Raw genomic sequence first — 18,434 nt, 5'->3', positions numbered from 1 at the left:
CTAGTTTCCAGTGAATATATCTTAGTTCACTTGTAGTAAGGTAAAACTTACTTACAAGTAACTTTTCAGCATGATACAGGAGCTTGTTTTAAGTAAATAATTACTTAGTATTGACGAAAAGGTTCTAGTTAAATTGGCAAATTATTTCACTTATAACAAGTCATTTTCCTCATAAGTGAAATAATCTGCCAATGGAACAAGTACTTCTATAAAATTATTGACAAATTTACAAATTATTCAAATTTACAAATAATTTCAGCAAGATCCTAGATCTTGCTAAAAACTTATGAATTAGTTTTGTCTTATTTTACGTGTTCTAAAATATTTCCACTAGAAACTAGTGGAAATATTTTTACATAATTTTGTTTTTGTAAATATAATCCTGTAGGTATGGAAACAGACTGATAAAGGGTCTACTGATCTTCACCTGCACTGTTTGACTACACTGTTTTTTCTCTGATTAGATCTGACCAGTGATCCCATTATAACGTTAAAAGGAACTCATCCATCTGTCAGGGCAAGAGGACAAAAACCTCCCTGAAGTTCAGGGTCAGCCAGGTCAAACTACAACCTGTGAAGAGCATCTTTATACAAGTCATTATTTATCAGGACAGCCTCAAACATCAACTGATTTTATACACCCACCCTGAACGCAACATCATCTACTCTATGATAAAATCTGAGCCAACTATTAGGCCTACTGTCCTACTGACTTGGTCTAATGACAGAGAAGTGCAACTCACAGAGCTGCAGGTCTGATCATCTGCCATCCCTCTACCTGTCACCTCTAATTACCCAGAAAGCTCCTCAGCACCAGGCTTAACCCAGCTTCTAATACTCTAACAGGGTGGGGGTTGGAGAATTACCTCCTAAACACACAAGCACACACACTAACAAACACAAGTGTATTTTAAAGACAGTCCTACCTGCTTTTCTGAAAAAGACGTAGCTTCTTTGAACAAGGACAGCAGCACATTAAAACATTAGTGTAAAGGAGAAAATAAGTTGCTAAAAGGAATATATAAAAATAAATGAGTATGGTTAATGCGGCATAACGTAAACATAAAGCTGGCAATTTAAATAAATAATTAAGATTATAATAAACAAACGTTAAATAGCACAAGAAACGTTTGTACAGACTCTTGACGGTGCTTAGCATGAATATTTCAGGGTGATTCATTTGTAGTTTAAATAGTGAAGTTATTTCCTCACTGCCTAAAACTTTAATAAAACAGAAAGACATGCTATAAATATGTAAATGTTATGGACTTACCTTTTTTATTGCTACGGAATCTGATCGGAGAGGACATGTGCTCCATGGTGTGACCTGAGTCCAAACTGACCCCAGATCGGCGACATGCGGCGCCCGGCTGCCAGAGCGCCTGCCGGTATGGCAAGCCATTGCATATTTATTCATTGGTCTGTATAACAAGCCACCTGCATATATTATCTAATATACTTGATCTTAATTTTTGTCCACTCTTTTGCAATTATACCACAATAATTAGCTACTTGGTTGCACTCAGAGGGAGCTTAGCTAAATTCAGAAATATTTGCAATTTCAAACAGTAAGAACATAATTTTCATAGTAAATTATAGGACTACCAGATCTCTGGATATTGGTTGGGTTTTTGATCAAACGTGAATCAAATAAAAGTGTTGGAACCTTTTTAATTGGTTGTTTTTATTTTAAAGCTACTGAAGTAAAACAGTTGCTTGATATAAACAGAATCAGGTATTGCTAAATTAGATATTAATTTACAATATTTTTTGTAATAGTTTTAATAAACTTATTGTCTTTAATTGCTTAATCAGAGAAGCTTGCCAGACTCATTTGTCCCTCATCTTTTAACGATCACATTATAAATGTATTTTCTTAACTACTTCTCATCCACTACCTAACTAAATCAAAATGTTGTTGAGAAAATAAATATTCACTTGTTAAATCCTGAATCAACTAATTGATAAATAAAATATACTTTTTGTTTGCCAGCTCCCAGACTTCTCTCCATTTTGATTGGTCGGTCAGAGGTCAAAGGTAAAGCTGATAACCTCAGCGCGTGAGCATAACGAGCTTGGTACTGCTTCGCTGAATCTGTTTTTTATGGTAATAATTTCAAATTTATAAAATATAGACTGCGTTAAATAACTCTTTCTTGGTTTTTATTTGCCTTTTTAGTCAATTTTAGCCGTTTTAATGTTTGCGCTGTAAGCTAGAAGGTAAGCTAGCATCTAGCCAGCTAGCATAAACATTTTTTAAATCTAGCTCAAACATTTCGCATTATTTAGTTAGTTTACTTAGCTAGAGAGATATATTTTGAAGTGACGTTTTCTGTTGTTACTATCTGTCTTTTGACTAAAATTAAGCTTTGTGCTGTGTGAGACAAGTTGCTATGTAGCATTAGCCACCGCCTGATGTGGAGGTGGGTTAAAAACAAAAAGAAAAACGGCCAGCTAAAATACCCAAAACTTCAGGAACCATCATTTTAAATGTCATTATTTAGTATTTAATATTGAAGATGTTAAATACATGAATATTATTAATGTATAATTTTAAAACCAGGGCAAATATTATTTACAATCAGACTTTATGCCCAGCAGTGCCTCAGAAGGAAAAGTTATGTAAAAAGTAACTCAGAAATTAAAATATATTGTAATTGTAAAAACTAGTAAAATGTCGATATTACAGCTTGTGTTTATAGGAAATGAGTGAAACAGCTTGGAGCACAATGTGATATTTTCTGGCAAAATGTTGTTGCAAAATTTAGCTGTAAATATAATCGGAAAATGTAAATCACAGTTGTTGTTTTTTTTTTTTTACCAATTCAGTTAATCTCAAATATTTTTTTTAACAAGTTTGAAGAAGAATATTCTTTGTTGAAATTGTAGAGACATTATAATGTAAAAAAAAAAATCAGCATTTTGGTAGTTTGGTTTTGACAATATCTACAAATGCTTTATTTTGAGGTAGAGATGCAGCCAACAGTTTTTTGTTTTTACATGTCTGACCTGGTGATTTTATGTTTATTTGTACTCAAAATAGTGTGTTAATTGATTTGTTTTTAAACCAAAAGTTGTGAGAGGCATTAGTTTAAAAACTAACCATATTGAGTATTTTAAAACAGTTGAGTCATGACATAAACACTGATTAGTTTTTAGCAATTTGCAGCAGCGTTATTTTTAAAGCATCTTTTTTGAATCGCCCTACTCAGTGACTTTACTTGTTAATTTAGGAGGCCTTAATATTCTGGAAGAGATTACCATGATTGATATCTCACCACAGGATATAAATAATAACTCCTGATGGCTTTGTTTGAATTTGCAGAAACAAAGGGACATGTGGACAAATGCCTTGACCAGATGACTAGGATTAACCTTAAAGCATAAATCAGGTATTTTCTTTTCAGTCACTTTTCTGTACTCTGTCTTAATACAGTAATACAGACTTATACATCAGAAGGTGTACATATTTTTGAATATTATCTACAGTTTAATAGCATTAGTAGTTATTTCATAGCTCAGTGTATGGGACAAGACATAAGACAATCTAAAAACATAATTAAACATACCTTAAAGAATAAAATAACATATTTCACAGCTTCTGGACCAATTTGAAATTGGAGCCATTTGACAGTTTGAGCTTATGACAGACATGCTCTTGCTTATCAAGTAGTAAACAGTCCTTGCAATACAGAAATGTTAAATTGTGTGCTTGAGGTAATTTATATTCTGTGGAACTATAACACAGTCTATCAAAAGAGAGCATCCATCCATGCAATTTCAGAAATTTTAGGATGTTTTTTCAGTATACCTTTTGTTGTAAAAAATACTGAATTAAATTCCTGTTGAACTAGACTTTAGCTTTGCTTCTTAAATACTGGTTTATGGACTGTTATTTAATTAATATCAAGCTGTGATTTTGAAACCTGTGCAACTGCAGGTTTCAAAAACCTGCAGTTGCACATTTTGTGCATCTAATTCATAGTAATAGGTTAAAATACGTCTCTCTATTTTGTGCCAAGGTACCAATGTCCTCAAAAAAATGTGTTTATTCCCCAACACTTGAACGCAGTTATGTTGAGAACGATTCAGAGAAACGAGCTATCCTCCGTAGACCTTTCCCACAGCACTCTACAAGTTCTTCTAGTCCTGTTTGGTCGGCCCACCAGTGTCGGCTCAATCTGCGGTTTGGCTTGTTCTTTAACATTGCTGTCCTCTTGAGACTCACACTCGCTCTTCCCCGGGTCTGAGCTTTTAGACTCGCAGCAGGGCTGGTTTGTGTGTTGTGATTTAGTCCTCAGATTGTGGCCATGTGCATGTTGCTCACCATTCGCGTCTTTGTCGGTTTTGCTACTTTGGCCTTGATAGTGATTAGGCTCTGTGTGGCCATTTGCTTCGTCTGAACAAAGCTTAGGGCTCAGATTGTCTTGATGATCAGGAGTTTCATTCTGGTTTTGGTGGTTGTGAATCTTCCAGAAGGCTTGACAGAGTTGCTCCAACTCGGAAAGCAAAGGCAGGCTGATTTCCAGGTTCATTAGCAGGTTGTCCAGCCACTCCTCCAGCTTTGAAAAAGAGGGTCTGAAAAGCAAAGACATTCATGTTTTATTCTTTATTTGGCTATTTTTCACAAAAACATCTAAGCATCTCCATTTTTTTTTTGTGCAAAAATGTAACCATTTTCTTAGCATAAATACCTAAAAAATAGTTTTTATTTCAAATAGCTTCAATTATTTTCGCACAATCGTACCGTTTATCAGCATCGATGTCACAGCACAGAACAGCCAATGGCAGGAAAACAGATGGACACAGTGGAGAGTGATACTGCTGGAGGAAACTTTCTACATTTAGTCCAAAGTCGTTAGTTCGGGGAAGGTAGTCCGGATCAGCACTCACTCTGCCAATTATCTGATGACACAAAGAGGAATCGATAAGCAACTGTTTTAAAGTGCAACTTTAATCTTAAATACTTTTGGCTTGTGAAAACTCAGTGAAGTGGGAAATATAAAGTGCTCCAGAATTTGGTGGTAAACAGGCCTCAAGAAATGTGAATTTTGTGTCTCTAAATATCAGTGACTTTATTCTAGACAATCGTTAATACAGCAGCATTGCATACGATTGTGTATTATGTATAAAAAATATGTTTTCCTTTATGAAATATTCACATTTCTTGTATATACTTGTGATATACTTCAAATATTAATGAAGTATATCACTCTGCATAATGAATGCAGATATGAGTTTCACTTTAAATTAGATTTTTGTATTCTAATTTATCAGTAATTTATCAGTAATGTTGATAGATATTAATTTAAAATTGTATTTTAATTGTACCATTCTTTTCCTAAACATCTTGTTTTTAGCAACCTTGTGGTAGTAACATCCTACTACCACAAGGCGGCAGCAGCGCACCAATTTGTTTGGCTTATCTCTTAAACTTGTTTTGCAATTTTAACTTGTACGTGTTGGAAAAAATATTTTAAACAATTACTTTAAACGAGTAAGTTCATATATATTTTTAGAAATTTCCTTCCCGTCATGAGATAAAATAACAGAAATGTACTTTACATTAGCTACCTTACGTCTTTTGTGTTATTACCAAAATGTTCCTACCTCACAAGTCATAATCCCAAAGGAAAATATGTCCACACGTTCGTCATAGGTTTTTCCTAAGAGTCAAAGAGAAAAATAATGAGCTGCACGGTTTTTGTGTCAGTTTAGACCAAGAAGGTCCGTCATTCATGGGTTGGTTAATACACTCACCATGGATCATCTCAGGGGCCATCCAGTAGGGGTTCCCAACCACAGTATACCGTTTTCTCCGGTCAGGTTTGCGCAGCTCTGACAGTGGCCCCTTCACGCTCCGCTCCAGAGATGAAGTTTTGGTCCGACTCCGTTCATCCATCACCAGCCTGGCAAGTCCAAAGTCTGCCACCACCACAGACTGGTCCTATAGCGAAGAGAAATGAAAAGCTTCAGGATTTTTACTATAAACAGAAAACCTGCTAATCCTGGTGCAGTTAAACAATGTTTAAAGTTGATAGGAAACTTGAAAATGTCACTATGTATTTATGTGCTATTGAATGGCATTCTAAACAAAACCTAAACACCAACTATAAAGTCTTAAAAAAGACAAACATAGAAATAATACAATAAATATAAATTTAGTTTTTTACTTTCAAGAAACTTTTTGTCCAAAATTTTATCTGTGACTTGTCACTTTATTTGCTGCAGTTGTCACTATAGAAAGTCTTTTACTAAATGGTATCAAAAACATACGTATGTATTACTTGTACTGAAAAATTATGTTTATGACTTAATGTGCTAAATATTGAGTTTGAATTGAGAATAGAACATTTTTATAAATAATATAGTACGGTCCTGTTAAAAAATTTATATATATATATATATATATATAGCTTTTTCATGCATTTAATAAAGCTCATAACTCACCTCTCTGACCAGGCAGTTGTAAGAGTTTAGATCTCTGTGGATCACGTTCATGGAGTGCAGATATGCCTGTAAAGGAGAAATATTAAATTCGCCATTTCATGTTTTATCATGCCTTGAAAAAGTAATTATATCCTTTGATGTTTTTCTTTCATATTTGAAACTACAAACCCCAGTTTATTTTTTATGGTATTAGTGATATTTAATGTTGTAGACCAACACTAAATAGTGAATAATTGTGAAGCAGGAGGAAAAAGACACATGTCAGTAAAGTTAAAGTCTGAAAAGTGACGTGTATTTTTCATATTTTAATTCTCTAAATCAGTACCTCCATTTCAACTTCAAGTTTTTTTTTAGCTTCGTGTCTGCTCGGTTGCACATGTAGAGATTCTTTTGCAAAATGACTTAAGCTCACTCACATTAGACACATAATGTCTGAACATTAAATTACAGATTCTCAACTGGACTTCCTTTATGTCTGGAAGATGAAAACCATGTATCATTTATTTTCCATTTAAAAGTGATGCACTACTGTGTGTTGGTCTGTTGCATAACATCCCAATGAATTGTGTTAAAGTTGATGGAAAACGTGGCTCATACTTTCAGTAAGTGCTGTAACCTTAATGATCAGAAACACTCACCATTCCAGCGGCTATATCTTTAGCATATCCAACTCTTAGATTCCAGGGGAAATCTTCCTCCTAAAACAGCCAAATTATGACCAACTCATTGTGTTTCTCAGCTCTGACACTGAATATTTGGGATACATTTAAAATAAAGTTGTAACTCACCATTTTTGCAATGGTTTCTCGAAGAGTTCCTCCTTGGATATATTCAGAGACAAAATGTATTCGCTTGTCTTTGTAAAACAATCCAATAAACTTGAGAACATTGGGATGGTCAAGGCAGCGCATCACCTTTACCTGTGTACATTTTGAGAGAGTTTGTGACACTGAGATGAACAATATTTGGCTCAGATTGTAAATATTAGACATGACACAATTATTAAAAACTCTTGTGGCATTGCTACTACTTACTTCCTTTAAAAATGTCTTCTGTGTTTCTTCGTCAAATCGTATTAGCTCTTTCATCACCATTACCTCCCCTGTCTCCTGATGCGTTACCTTAATATAAAGATTTTTGATATGAAGTTTTGCAATGAAGGTCAGAAAATAGAGGGAGAGAGGCAATGTATGGATATTACCTTCACAGCTTGACCGAAGCAACCTCTGCCTAGAACCTCTCCATGGATAAGGTCTGACGGTCTGAAGATACGGTGTGTCCGCTCCCCAGGGTCGACTCGAAGAGACTCTGAGCGAACCATTTCTCTCTTTTGAGAGAGAAACGACAATGCTCCAGGAGACAGGGGATATTTATCTATGCTGTAACTTCGTCTGGAAAAGAGAAAACAACTTAGGTTACACGTGTCAAACTCGAGGCCCGGGGGCCCATGAAGTTTCATGTGGCCCAGAGGGACATGTAAATATGACCTTGAAAATAACTATTGTATGCTTAAATAATATTTTATGAATTAAATGAAAGCAGTTTTCAACGTAAGAGAATTAACGCCACCAAAGAAAATTCTGAATTTTTTCTCAGAATTTTCCAGAATTATTCTGACTTTAATCTTATAAGATCAAAAATGAGGAGTCCTGGGAAAAAAAGTCAGAATTCTGAGAATAAAAATGAAAAATTCTGAGAAAAAGTAAGAATTCTTAGAATACTGACTTTTAACCTCACAAGACTAAAGCCAGAATTCTTGTATTTTTCAGTGGCCACGATCTTTTTCTGTAGTTTTCTTATGTATTCTGCCAAATTACATCAATGTAATGATTTTTGGTATTATTTAACTTTAAGAAGGACTCATCGAGTACAGAAACGTCTATTTATTCATATTTTAAAGTATTATTAATGAGTTTCATCAATACATTTTACCACAACTGGGCATTCATAACATTGATATGGCCCAAAATAAAAATGAGTTAGACACCCCTGACTTGGGCAGTAATCATAAGCCAGAGCTGTCATCACTTACAGAATATGCCTGGTTCGTAACCCGGTGCTTCCTTGGTGCTGAGGGGGTGAGAGGCTCGTCTGTTGTTCTTGTCGTTCCTCTGGTGTACTTGGCTCTTCTTCCAGACTTGGGAGGTTATGGATAGAAGTAAGTTTGTCGTGGACATGAGGGTCAGGACAGCTGATGTTATTTGGGGGGCTGTCTGGCTGAAGAAGGTCATGAGGTGACTGTGGATTATGTTCAATGATGAGCTGGAGAGGTCTGCTTGTGTCGTGAATTACACAGTTTATCTAGAGAAAAGTTGGTGAAGAGTTGGTGTTTAGGTCGCCTTTTTTATTTTTTAACTGTTCACTGAAACACACTAAATTCCACATCATATCTACATGTTAAGGTTTTCAAAGTCAAGCTAGCATAACTGAGCTATTTCCCTCGCAATTGTTTTTCTTACTTAAAACTTTATCTAGGGTTGACAACTGGGTGCAATCCATTTTTCTTTTATATATCATTCACACATTTAATATTTTGCCCGTTTTGTTGATAACTTCAGCCAAAACCAATCATAGTCATTGTCAGCTAGCAGGGGGTAACATATTGCACATGTAATGTCATGCTGCAAGGTGTCCATAAGCATTGGTACCTCGTCTGGGGAAATGTTGTGGACCGGGATGCCATTGACCTCCAAAACTTGATCACCAGCTTGGACAGAAGACAGCAGATCAGGGCTGAGGACTCCTGGGTCTAAACTGAAGGAGAGTTACAACGGTGAATGGGTGGTGCAGTAATTCATAAGACTATTGAGTATGCGCAATTATTAAACAACTGAGTATTTTGAGCTGTTTTGCAAATAGTGGACAAAGATTTTTGTGTCTAGAGGTTCCAAGGTTCTAAAACTTGGACTCAACAAATATTTAAAAGCTGTCACAATGTTTATTATGGGTCTGTAGAGCTAGTTGAAGAAGAAAAGGTTTGGATTTTGTTTGGTAAAACTCTTTTCTTAATTTCTAATGATAATTTAAACCCACCAAGACTTACTTTGTAACAGTAATTAGAAGTTTTTTGTCTTGGCTGAAGTCAGCAGAAATTGTCAGGCCTCGACATCCAGCTGCAGTGGGAGGAAGAAACACCAGCGCCACCATGTGGGGTCTCTGCGTAAGAGATGTTGATCTCACAGCTGGCACAACACCCTGACAAAAGCAGTGGCCACTGAAGAGATAAACAAAAGTACTTTAAATTTGTATAATATGAATTCTTTATATATACTGGTATATGAATTTTCTCACCAGTAAAGCCGTGAGCGTTCAACTAGCATATAAGTGTCTCCATCTCCTATGACCATTTCACAGCTCATGCATGTAAAACACTCAGGATGGTACTTTTGCTCTCCTGCAACCTGAAAAGAAAGCAAACATATTTTTTTAGGGTACAACCACAAACTTTTGTTTTGTGGTTGACCAACACAAAATAGCAAACCAGGAAACTAACATTGAGATAGTGGCTCTTATAGGTACCTTGGTGAAAGGATCAGAGTAAACTCTACCAGCTGAGTTCAGGAAGCACTGTGATAATAATATTCCTACCAAACTTTGCATCGATTTTATCAGTTGAATATCTTTTTTCATCTTTGCTTCCACCACTTTGGGCAATGTTATTTGTGTCTGGTATGAGCATCTGCTGCAACGAGGCTGTAAATATTACATTAGCACTTAAAATGAAAGTTTGTAAGACTTGGAATATATCAGACAACAATTATCACGTTATATCCTGCATGCTGAGGCTGTAATTCAGTCCAATGTTTCAGGTGTGTTAGGCCAGAGACGCATCTGAAAATTGCATCAACGACTCTTGATGAGATTTAGATCAAAGCATATTCATTCAAAGTCTTGTACCTACATCCAACTTAAAAGACGTGGCAAAAACAAATTGGTGTTGATAGATGCTCCCCGCTCTGTCTCACCTAGATTGAGCTTTTTTGTAAAGATGAGACAACAATTTCAGTCTATAAAAGTGCAAAGTCTGAGTAAAAAATGTAGAGACTGTTGCTGTAATTGTATTGAAATAAGGTTTAAGACACAAGTGTCAAACTCGAGGCCCAGGGGCCATATCTGGCCCACCATGAGGTTTTATGTGGCCCAGAGGGGCATGTAAATAGAACCTTAAAATTATCCATTCTATGCTATATTAAAATAATATTTGATCAATTAAATGAAGGCAGTTTTTAACGGAAGAGAATTAGGACCACAGGGGGAAAAATGTATATATTTCTCAGAATTTACCAGAATTATTCTGACTATAATCTTTTAAAATCAAAAGTCAGAATTCGGGGGGAGACGGGAGTTCTGAAGGGGGAAAATAAAAAATCTGAGAAACAAAGTCAAAATTCTGAGAAAGAAAATTAAAAATCTTGTGAAAAAAAAGTCAGAATATGAAAATTCTCAGAATTCTGACTTTTGACCTCAAGATTAAAAAAAAAAGTTGAATTGTGAAGTTGGACATAATGTGTGCCTAAACTTTTAGATTTATATTTACAAAAGAAAATAGGAAAACCATTTTTTCTCTACTCTTTGTAACTTTGTACTGTTTAAAAAACAAATAACAAAACAAACTTAGTAAAATAATTATTTGTAACGTTACAAAACGACAATGCAGTGTTGCTTAAGGGAGAATGCAATTTTTCCCCCCATGTATTCTTTTGGTTTCATTTTTTGTTTATTCCCTTTGGAACATGAAGGATGTTTTTTTAAGGAGTTCCTCTGAAATTGTTTGGAAGAAAAGTATTTACGTCCAACAGGGCAGGAAACCTTTGAAGTTATTAATAGTTGAAAGCTTTCTGATTTGTGGTATTCTTTGTTTTTCTCACACATTTGCCTCTTAATGTTCCATAATGTTGGATTTTCAGTGGTATTTTTTGGAACAATTGATGCCTTATGGATCAATAATCTGGTTATTTCTATCAAACATGAAATATTTCTGATTAGCTGAAGTGAACAGTAGAAAAACAACTTTTACTTATCATAGCTGAATAGGATCATTGTGAGTAAAATTTAGGTTTTTCGATTACGGAGAGTAATTCAGAGGGCTTAAACTAGTCAGAAAATGTCCAAACAATGAAGTGTTTGTTTTCTATCAAGAACTAATAATTATAAATTCGACAGTCCTGGTTTTTCACTGTGGTGCATCACTAATCCAGGAACAAACGTTACCATAACCAGTCCTGTGGAAACGGTCTCCTTGCAGCCGTGGCAGTGCTCTCCAAAGCGAGACCAGTAGTGCTTCTTGCAGTAGAGTTGTCCTCCTCTTTCGTAGTACCAGTTAGACAGGATGCACTCACAATCATAACACCTTTATTAATGAGGACAGCAAGAAGCAAAGCAAGCATTTAGATAGGGTGCCATATTGACACTGAAGAAAATTTGACCGGTTAGATCAGAAGTGTCAAACTCAAAGTTTTGGAGGTTTTTTGGCTATTAATACGATTAATTGCATTTTATTTTTAATTTTTTACAATCAAAAGTCCCCAGCTGTTGCATCATGTTTCTGGTATTCCTGCAAATTTGATGCGCAGGTGACAAAAATTGTTGATTTAATTTAATTTATTAAGATTTTACTGGCTGAAGTGACCTGTATTTGCAAGAGGTCAGACAGGAAAGTGAGTAATAAGAGAGAGGAGGAAGACATGGGACAAAGGTCATCATGCCAGGATTCAAAAATCTACTATCACTGTTGTTTGCAGGCGTCGCTTGTGCGTCAGATTTACAGGAACACCAGAAACACAATACAAAGGTTCCAGCTTGGGACTTTTGGATGTAAACAAAATGCAAATAACTGCATTAATTGCCCCCAAAAATAACAAAAACGTTAGTTCTCTGTGGTGATATCCCTAACCATAGGTCAACACACAGTGGTAGTCCTGTCTTTGATAAGCTCAGACTGTTAAGTTAGCGTAGTGCTAACAGCCTAGCTTAAGATAAAATAATACATTGAGATTTATTCAAATGTGTGGGATTAGTCTCTTTTCATGAGTGAGATAAGATAAATTACTGGCTCCAGTAAAGAAAAATAACTCAAGTAAAGCATTTGTACTTGGATGCATGCAGTATTAATTCAGAATAAAAGCACAATTATCAAAAACTTACTTTTTCTAAATTAATCTAGCTCAGTTAGAGTTTTTAGAGACTTTTCAACCACAAATTCCAAGTAACTTACTAAATATGATGAAAACTGATTTAAGACAACTTACTATTTTCAATTAAATACCATGTTTGCTTTTACAGTGCCCTTGGGCAAAAACAACTCAATGACATTCTTTGCTTTAAAAACTAAAACTCATCCTGACTTCCTGACTTGAATAGACTGATTAAAAAAGCTGTTTCCTTATCTCATCAACATTACAACCAGAATGGGAGGCGACTTCCTGCATGGAGCAGTGCTCCACGTTTCTGCTCTCTCAACTTTTAACAGTAAATGGCAGATTGTTCTTACAATAGGAAGGGGAAGGATTATTATTTAGAAGAAAGGGAGGAAGGAATCAGCGTCTCTGTGTCCTTTCAAACATTAAATAGCATTTCTCTAAAACCAGGTGTACAATTTTATTAACTTATAGAAGAATGAAGAAATGCAGTGGTGTGAAAAGTCCAAATTTAATTTGTTTTTGCTTTTTTGTAACTTATATAATAAGTTTGAACATCAGGCATAGATAAAAGGGCGGTTTTCCTCTTGTGTGTGTGTTTTTAAAAGAAACCAGCTACCCAAACCAATGTGGAAATGATTACGATGGTTACCTATTTTTGTTTTAAGTCATTTTCATAAACTTTGGCAAGACTTGGTCACGAAAAGGATCAAATGTAGAATCAAATATAACTCCTCTAACAGCATGATGTAGGCTCAAATATCTGAAAAAGCAACACGTCATTAAGCAATCAATTAATCGTATAACAGATTAAAACAAGCTCAATAACTTCTATTTGCGTAATTTATTGTTTTTCTCTTTCTACCAAAAACTGGATGATAAAAGCTTTAATTTGGGTCTCAACCCTTTTTTCCCTTTTGTTTTGAAGGAATAAGTCTTTTTTTTTTATTGTTTCTGTTGTTTTGGATATATAAAATGTCTTCCAGTGCCAGTGTTAAATGTTCTTCAGGGTTTAAAGTTTATTAATCTTTCAGAATGTGTTCTTGCGTTTTTATGCCATTCCCTTTAATGGGCTCAAAAAACAATATTATTGTTTATCGCAATAACTTCTGGGACAATTTATTATCCATTAAAATTTGTTACATGTCAAGAAATTCAATAGCAGGTGAATGTAGCCACTTGTTTGAAAAAAATTACCTTTTTCCAGTTGGAGGACTGCAATAGTTCATCTAGGAAGCCACAAGACGACCGAGGTTAACATCGAAGCACCAAAGGTCTTGTTTGCCTCAATTAAGGTCAATAAGAAAGGGACTGGGCAAAACTTGCATCCAGAGATGCAATTGTTTTGAAACCACTTTAAGTAACACAATAGTATGCAAATGTGCAGGAACACATTCTCAAAGATCGACAATCTTTAAAATCTAATGAACATTTAGCACTGGAACTGGAAGACATTTTAAATGTTCAAAGTAAATTAATAAAACAGAAACAACAAAAGGTAGTGGAAACCAAAGCACCAGATCAGTTTTTCATTAAAAAGAGAGAGAAAAGAGAAAAACAATAAATAAAGCAAAAGGAAATTATGAGTTTATTTTTAATTTATCATGTGATTAATTGATTTATTGCTTATTGCAATAGTCCTAAATGGAATTGTGATTTTTTCTCTCTACCCCAAATAGAGGAATATCCACATCTACCTTAAGCAAATCCACTCTTGTCATGTAGCAGGACAGTGATCCAACCTCCAATTCCTCAAATACTAACAAATGAAGGTTCTGGAGTGATTTTGTCAAAGTCCCGGCTCAAATCCAGTTGAGATGCTTCTAGTCTGGCTGAATAAAAACAAGTCTGCCAAGAAAATGGAGCCAAAAGTGACGAAAAAGTCTCACTGGAAAATCGTTTGTTGGCACCATTAAAGGTGGCACAAATGATTAGGTAACATTTTCCCATACGGCTGGATTGAATTGAATGACTTTTTTCTCCCTTAGTAATTGACATCATAATTTGAAAACTGGGTTTTAGTTTTACTTTGTATATTTTTATTTGATACTGAAATGCATTTGAAACATTTGCAACAGAAAAGCAAGCAGAAGTCAGTACAAGGGCAAATACTTTTGTGTTATAAATGCAGTTTGTATATTTTACCCAAACTGTTGAGAGTGCTGAAACTTTGTGTAGTCTTTAAAATCATGAGTCATTGTTGCAGTCTGTGTTGCAACTACGCTGTTCCTTTTTTCATTTTACTCCAGGGAATGTTTTGCTGAAATTGTGAGGCATTTGGTGTCACAAAGTTCAAATATCCGCTTGAATCAAAGGAAGCATTTGTCCTTTATTAGACCTGCTTCTTGTTCGTCATAAAGGAACTAATGAGATAATAAAAGCTTGACAAAAGGTGGTGATTTATTATTTTTTTGTCCTTTTGTTGTTTTTATCATGCAATGGATGGGAAACCTTCCAGCTGCACATCTGCACTTCCTCTCGAACATCTGGTTGGGAAAAAACCCTGGAATAAGCCCAGATATATTTCAAAATACTTCATCCCTTTTGCTTTTTCTTCTCACCACTTTAACTCATATTTTGAGCCTTCTGTTACCATTGTTTTTGTTTCAATACATTAAATAAATATTTTATGATGTTAGGACATTAACATGCTAAATGTTAAGAGTTTAGCCGACATATTCTCCTGCTTAGCTTCCTCATTGTTTTGTCTGTGCTAACCAACTTCACTTCCTTAAAAAAATTATATTTGTAAAGTACAAGGCAAGAAACTTTTTATTTCAGATTTTTTTAAATTTTGTTTTATTTAAGGATGAATAAATGTCAACATCCTGCTTGTTTGTGGAAAGCTCATTCGACTGATCTTCAAGAAGAATGTTGAGATGTAAAACAAAGTTGCTTGATTGCTCATAAGCTACTAGCTTTGCATCCTGTTTTCAGTGTTTTGTAAACTACTCATCTAAAAGCTGATGTGTAAGCACAAGCAGGATTAAAGCACGCTTTACTTCTGTTAGTCTTGACAGAGTTCAGTTTGAGGAAGTATACATGCAGAAATGTATCTGCACTTGTACTTTTCCTCTCATCCTCTTACTCTTTTTCCTCATCTTTCTCTCACTCTACGCTGCATTTTAATGTCTCGTAGATTAAAAATCGCAGTGCTTACCGTCCTTTTATTCCCCTCCGAAACCTTTGGTCCCGTCGTGACATTCTGCTCTGCTAAGTGACCGACACACAGCAGTCACACACAACCCACCCAGTTGAGTAAGAGCGTTTCTAGCAGCATGAGTTTCAGAGCGAATCAGACGCTCACTCTGCCGTGACAGTAGCAGGCGTTGCCCTTTACTTTTCTGCCGCCTTTCTCCATGTGTAAAGGCTTCCTGTGCATATGTTCCCTTCTCTGTGGGTGGTTTGTTGTTAGTGTGAGAAAAAAACAGCCCTCTGAAATCAGCTGGCTGCTGGAAAAAAAAGGCCTAGCCCAGTTATAGAAGCTGCACTCCGCCCTCCCTTTCCTTCCCTTTCCAGTACGTAGACCTCTGCAAGATACAGTTACACTTATCTGCAGACTCCTCAAAATGTAGTAGAGCTAAATTCAGAATAAAATCTGATCCCCTGATGAGGGTTTATTGCTTTTCACAGAAGTGGTGTGTCACAGAGTCTATGTTTTGAAATCCAGCTTGTTCCCATTAGCGCAGGCATAATCTGTTTATGAATGCTCCAATTACTGCACTGTCAAGATCCCACGGTAAAGCAATCCATTCATCCCACACAACAAACAAAGAGGAGAATTAGACAAAGCAGCTTAGAGGTAGAAGAACAGAACCATTGATTCTGTTTGGTATAAAGTTCCTCAAGGATTCGTGTAAATGTAATGAGAGTAACAATAATAAAGGTAGACTTCAAATAGGATATATATGAATATGTCTTATTTTAAGATACCCTGTCCTGTTTAGCCGCAAAAATCAGACAAAATATGAGTAAAAAATCAGTGTCAGTGGAAACATTTGATAAAAGAAAAAGATGCATGTTGTACATGTACTGGAGTATCTGCTTCATTGAAGTCTCTAACTAAATGCTTTTCAAAATTTATATGAACCATAATCAATTAAATTAACAGCTTGATATATAAATGCCCCTTTTTAAAATGTAATCAGAGTTATGTAGTAATTACTCACTCATTTACATTTACTTTAGTAAGTTTTTCGAACAAATGTATTTTCCTATGCTGTACTTTTTACCTCTACTTTATTATAAAGTATCACTACTTTCACTTGAGTAAAATTTTTGGATTTCCACTGAGTGAAAAACAAACATGTTTTAACCAAAATTCACCAGACAGACACGCACCTGCAGTCTTTGTTAAAGTTTCACAAGTTTTTTTTATTAAAAGAAATTAATTTCTGATGAAAACTGACGAAAAAATTTCGTTTTTCTGATTTTGTTATTTTTTACCCCAAACCTTGAGTAGAAGGCAGATGATCTGAATTAACCTACCAGGCTCTGTGACACTCGGGCTCTGAGATAAAAACTATGTACCTCAATTCTGAGTCAAGTTATCCCGAAGTTGAGCTTGAGTGTGAGTATAGAAGAACGGCATTCACCATGGCAACGGGAGAAAAGAAAAGAATCCTGGAAGTGCTTCCAATGGAATCAGAAATATTAATGATAGCATAATATATCAGCACATATTTAGCAAAAACAGGTAAGGTAATTTTATCTATATAGCACATTTTCAGCAACAAGGCAGTTCAAGTGTGTCAAACGCGAGGCTTGGAGGCCAAATCTTGCCTGCCGCAGCTTTTTATGTGGCCCCCTTGACTCCAAATTACACCTAAAAGTCCCTCCAGTTTTTCACAAAACTATAAAATTCACACAAAATCAACAGATTCCCACATTTTTTCAGATTTTACTGAATGTTTTTCTCAAATTTGGCCAAAAACGTTGGGTTTAAGTGACTGCTGCCTCCGCCTTACCTGATGTCAAGTTATAGTCTGTGACGTAACTAGTAGGGGTTTCTCTGGATTCTTGTTCTGATAAAACTAATGTTGGTTCTTCATGTTTGAACAAAACAAAAGGAGCAAAAAAAAAAAAAAAAAACTACTCATCCGGACTAGTGCAAAATAGCAAGAGTTTGATTTAGCAGAAAATTAGACTACTTTCACATTGGCTATGATTTTCTTAATTTTGGGAGATTGTGACCAGCTGATATTTAAATGTGAAGCTGATCTCATCTACCTGAGGAAAGGTCTAAAATTTAGCCACAGTCCTGTTCTGCCTTTACAAGAGATTTGACTGACAGGCCGGCCCAGCAGGTCGTAGTCACCCACTGTTACCAACTCAGTGACTTTCTTGCTATATTTAGAAACATTTTAGGCAAAGCAAATTGGTGTCAGCAAAGATCGGTAATCGTGATCGTCCAGTAAAACTGCAGTTGGTGCACCCTCAGTATACAATTATATGAAAGAAGCAGAATTTACATATTGCAGAGAATTTTGGCATTTTGTGTCTTTAAGAACTTACAGTTCATTTTATTGGATATCTCAACTTGTACACAGACGCATCAAAACTTGCAAGAGCCCTGAATTAAGGAAGCTTTGTTAAAAAGACTTTGACTTCCTTCCTCAGCTTCTGATGCTTTTATTGTTTGTTAAAACAGAAATGCTATGTTCTGTTTATTATTTCTGATTCTTTCCTGCTGACAGATGTGTGTTTGTGTTGTTGTTTACCACTTTATTCGTATTTGCACTCCCATGGTTAACAAAATGATCTGTTGATTTCCATAAGTCAACTTGAAAATGGCGTTCAACTTTTCTGCGACGCTTTAGAAGCGGTAATTTTTCTATTCCTTTTTTA

General features: G+C 35.4%; 1 protein-coding gene across 2 annotated transcripts; it reads right to left on the bottom strand.

Annotated features, from left to right (window-relative positions):
• Positions 1-3,407: 3,407 nt before the first annotated feature.
• On the bottom strand, positions 3,408-16,036 carry LOC114152849 (LIM domain kinase 1-like). 2 transcript variants are annotated; one of them, XM_028030935.1, is made up of 15 exons: positions 15,748-16,036; positions 11,662-11,800; positions 9,742-9,851; positions 9,494-9,664; positions 9,099-9,204; positions 8,483-8,751; positions 7,652-7,841; positions 7,485-7,571; positions 7,239-7,370; positions 7,089-7,148; positions 6,451-6,516; positions 5,761-5,947; positions 5,611-5,666; positions 4,748-4,905; positions 3,408-4,578 (listed from the first exon to the last, which is right to left on the bottom strand). In XM_028030935.1, the coding sequence occupies exons 1-15, from the start codon at positions 15,789-15,791 to the stop codon at positions 4,089-4,091; spliced, it is 2,265 nt and encodes a 754-aa protein (XP_027886736.1). In that variant the 5' UTR covers positions 15,792-16,036; the 3' UTR covers positions 3,408-4,088. The 2 variants fall into 2 exon arrangements, with proteins under 2 accessions (XP_027886736.1, XP_027886737.1); XM_028030936.1 differs by lacking the exons at positions 11,662-11,800; positions 15,748-16,036 and having other exon boundaries at positions 9,494-9,645; positions 9,742-9,852.
• Positions 16,037-18,434: the final 2,398 nt, after the last annotated feature.

The sequence above is a fragment of the Xiphophorus couchianus genome, chromosome 11, assembly GCF_001444195.1.
Source record: "Xiphophorus couchianus chromosome 11, X_couchianus-1.0, whole genome shotgun sequence".
Classification (NCBI taxonomy): Eukaryota; Metazoa; Chordata; class Actinopteri; order Cyprinodontiformes; family Poeciliidae; genus Xiphophorus; species Xiphophorus couchianus.
The sequence above is the reverse complement of the archived record's forward strand: the minus strand, read 5'-3'. Positions and strand labels throughout refer to the sequence as shown.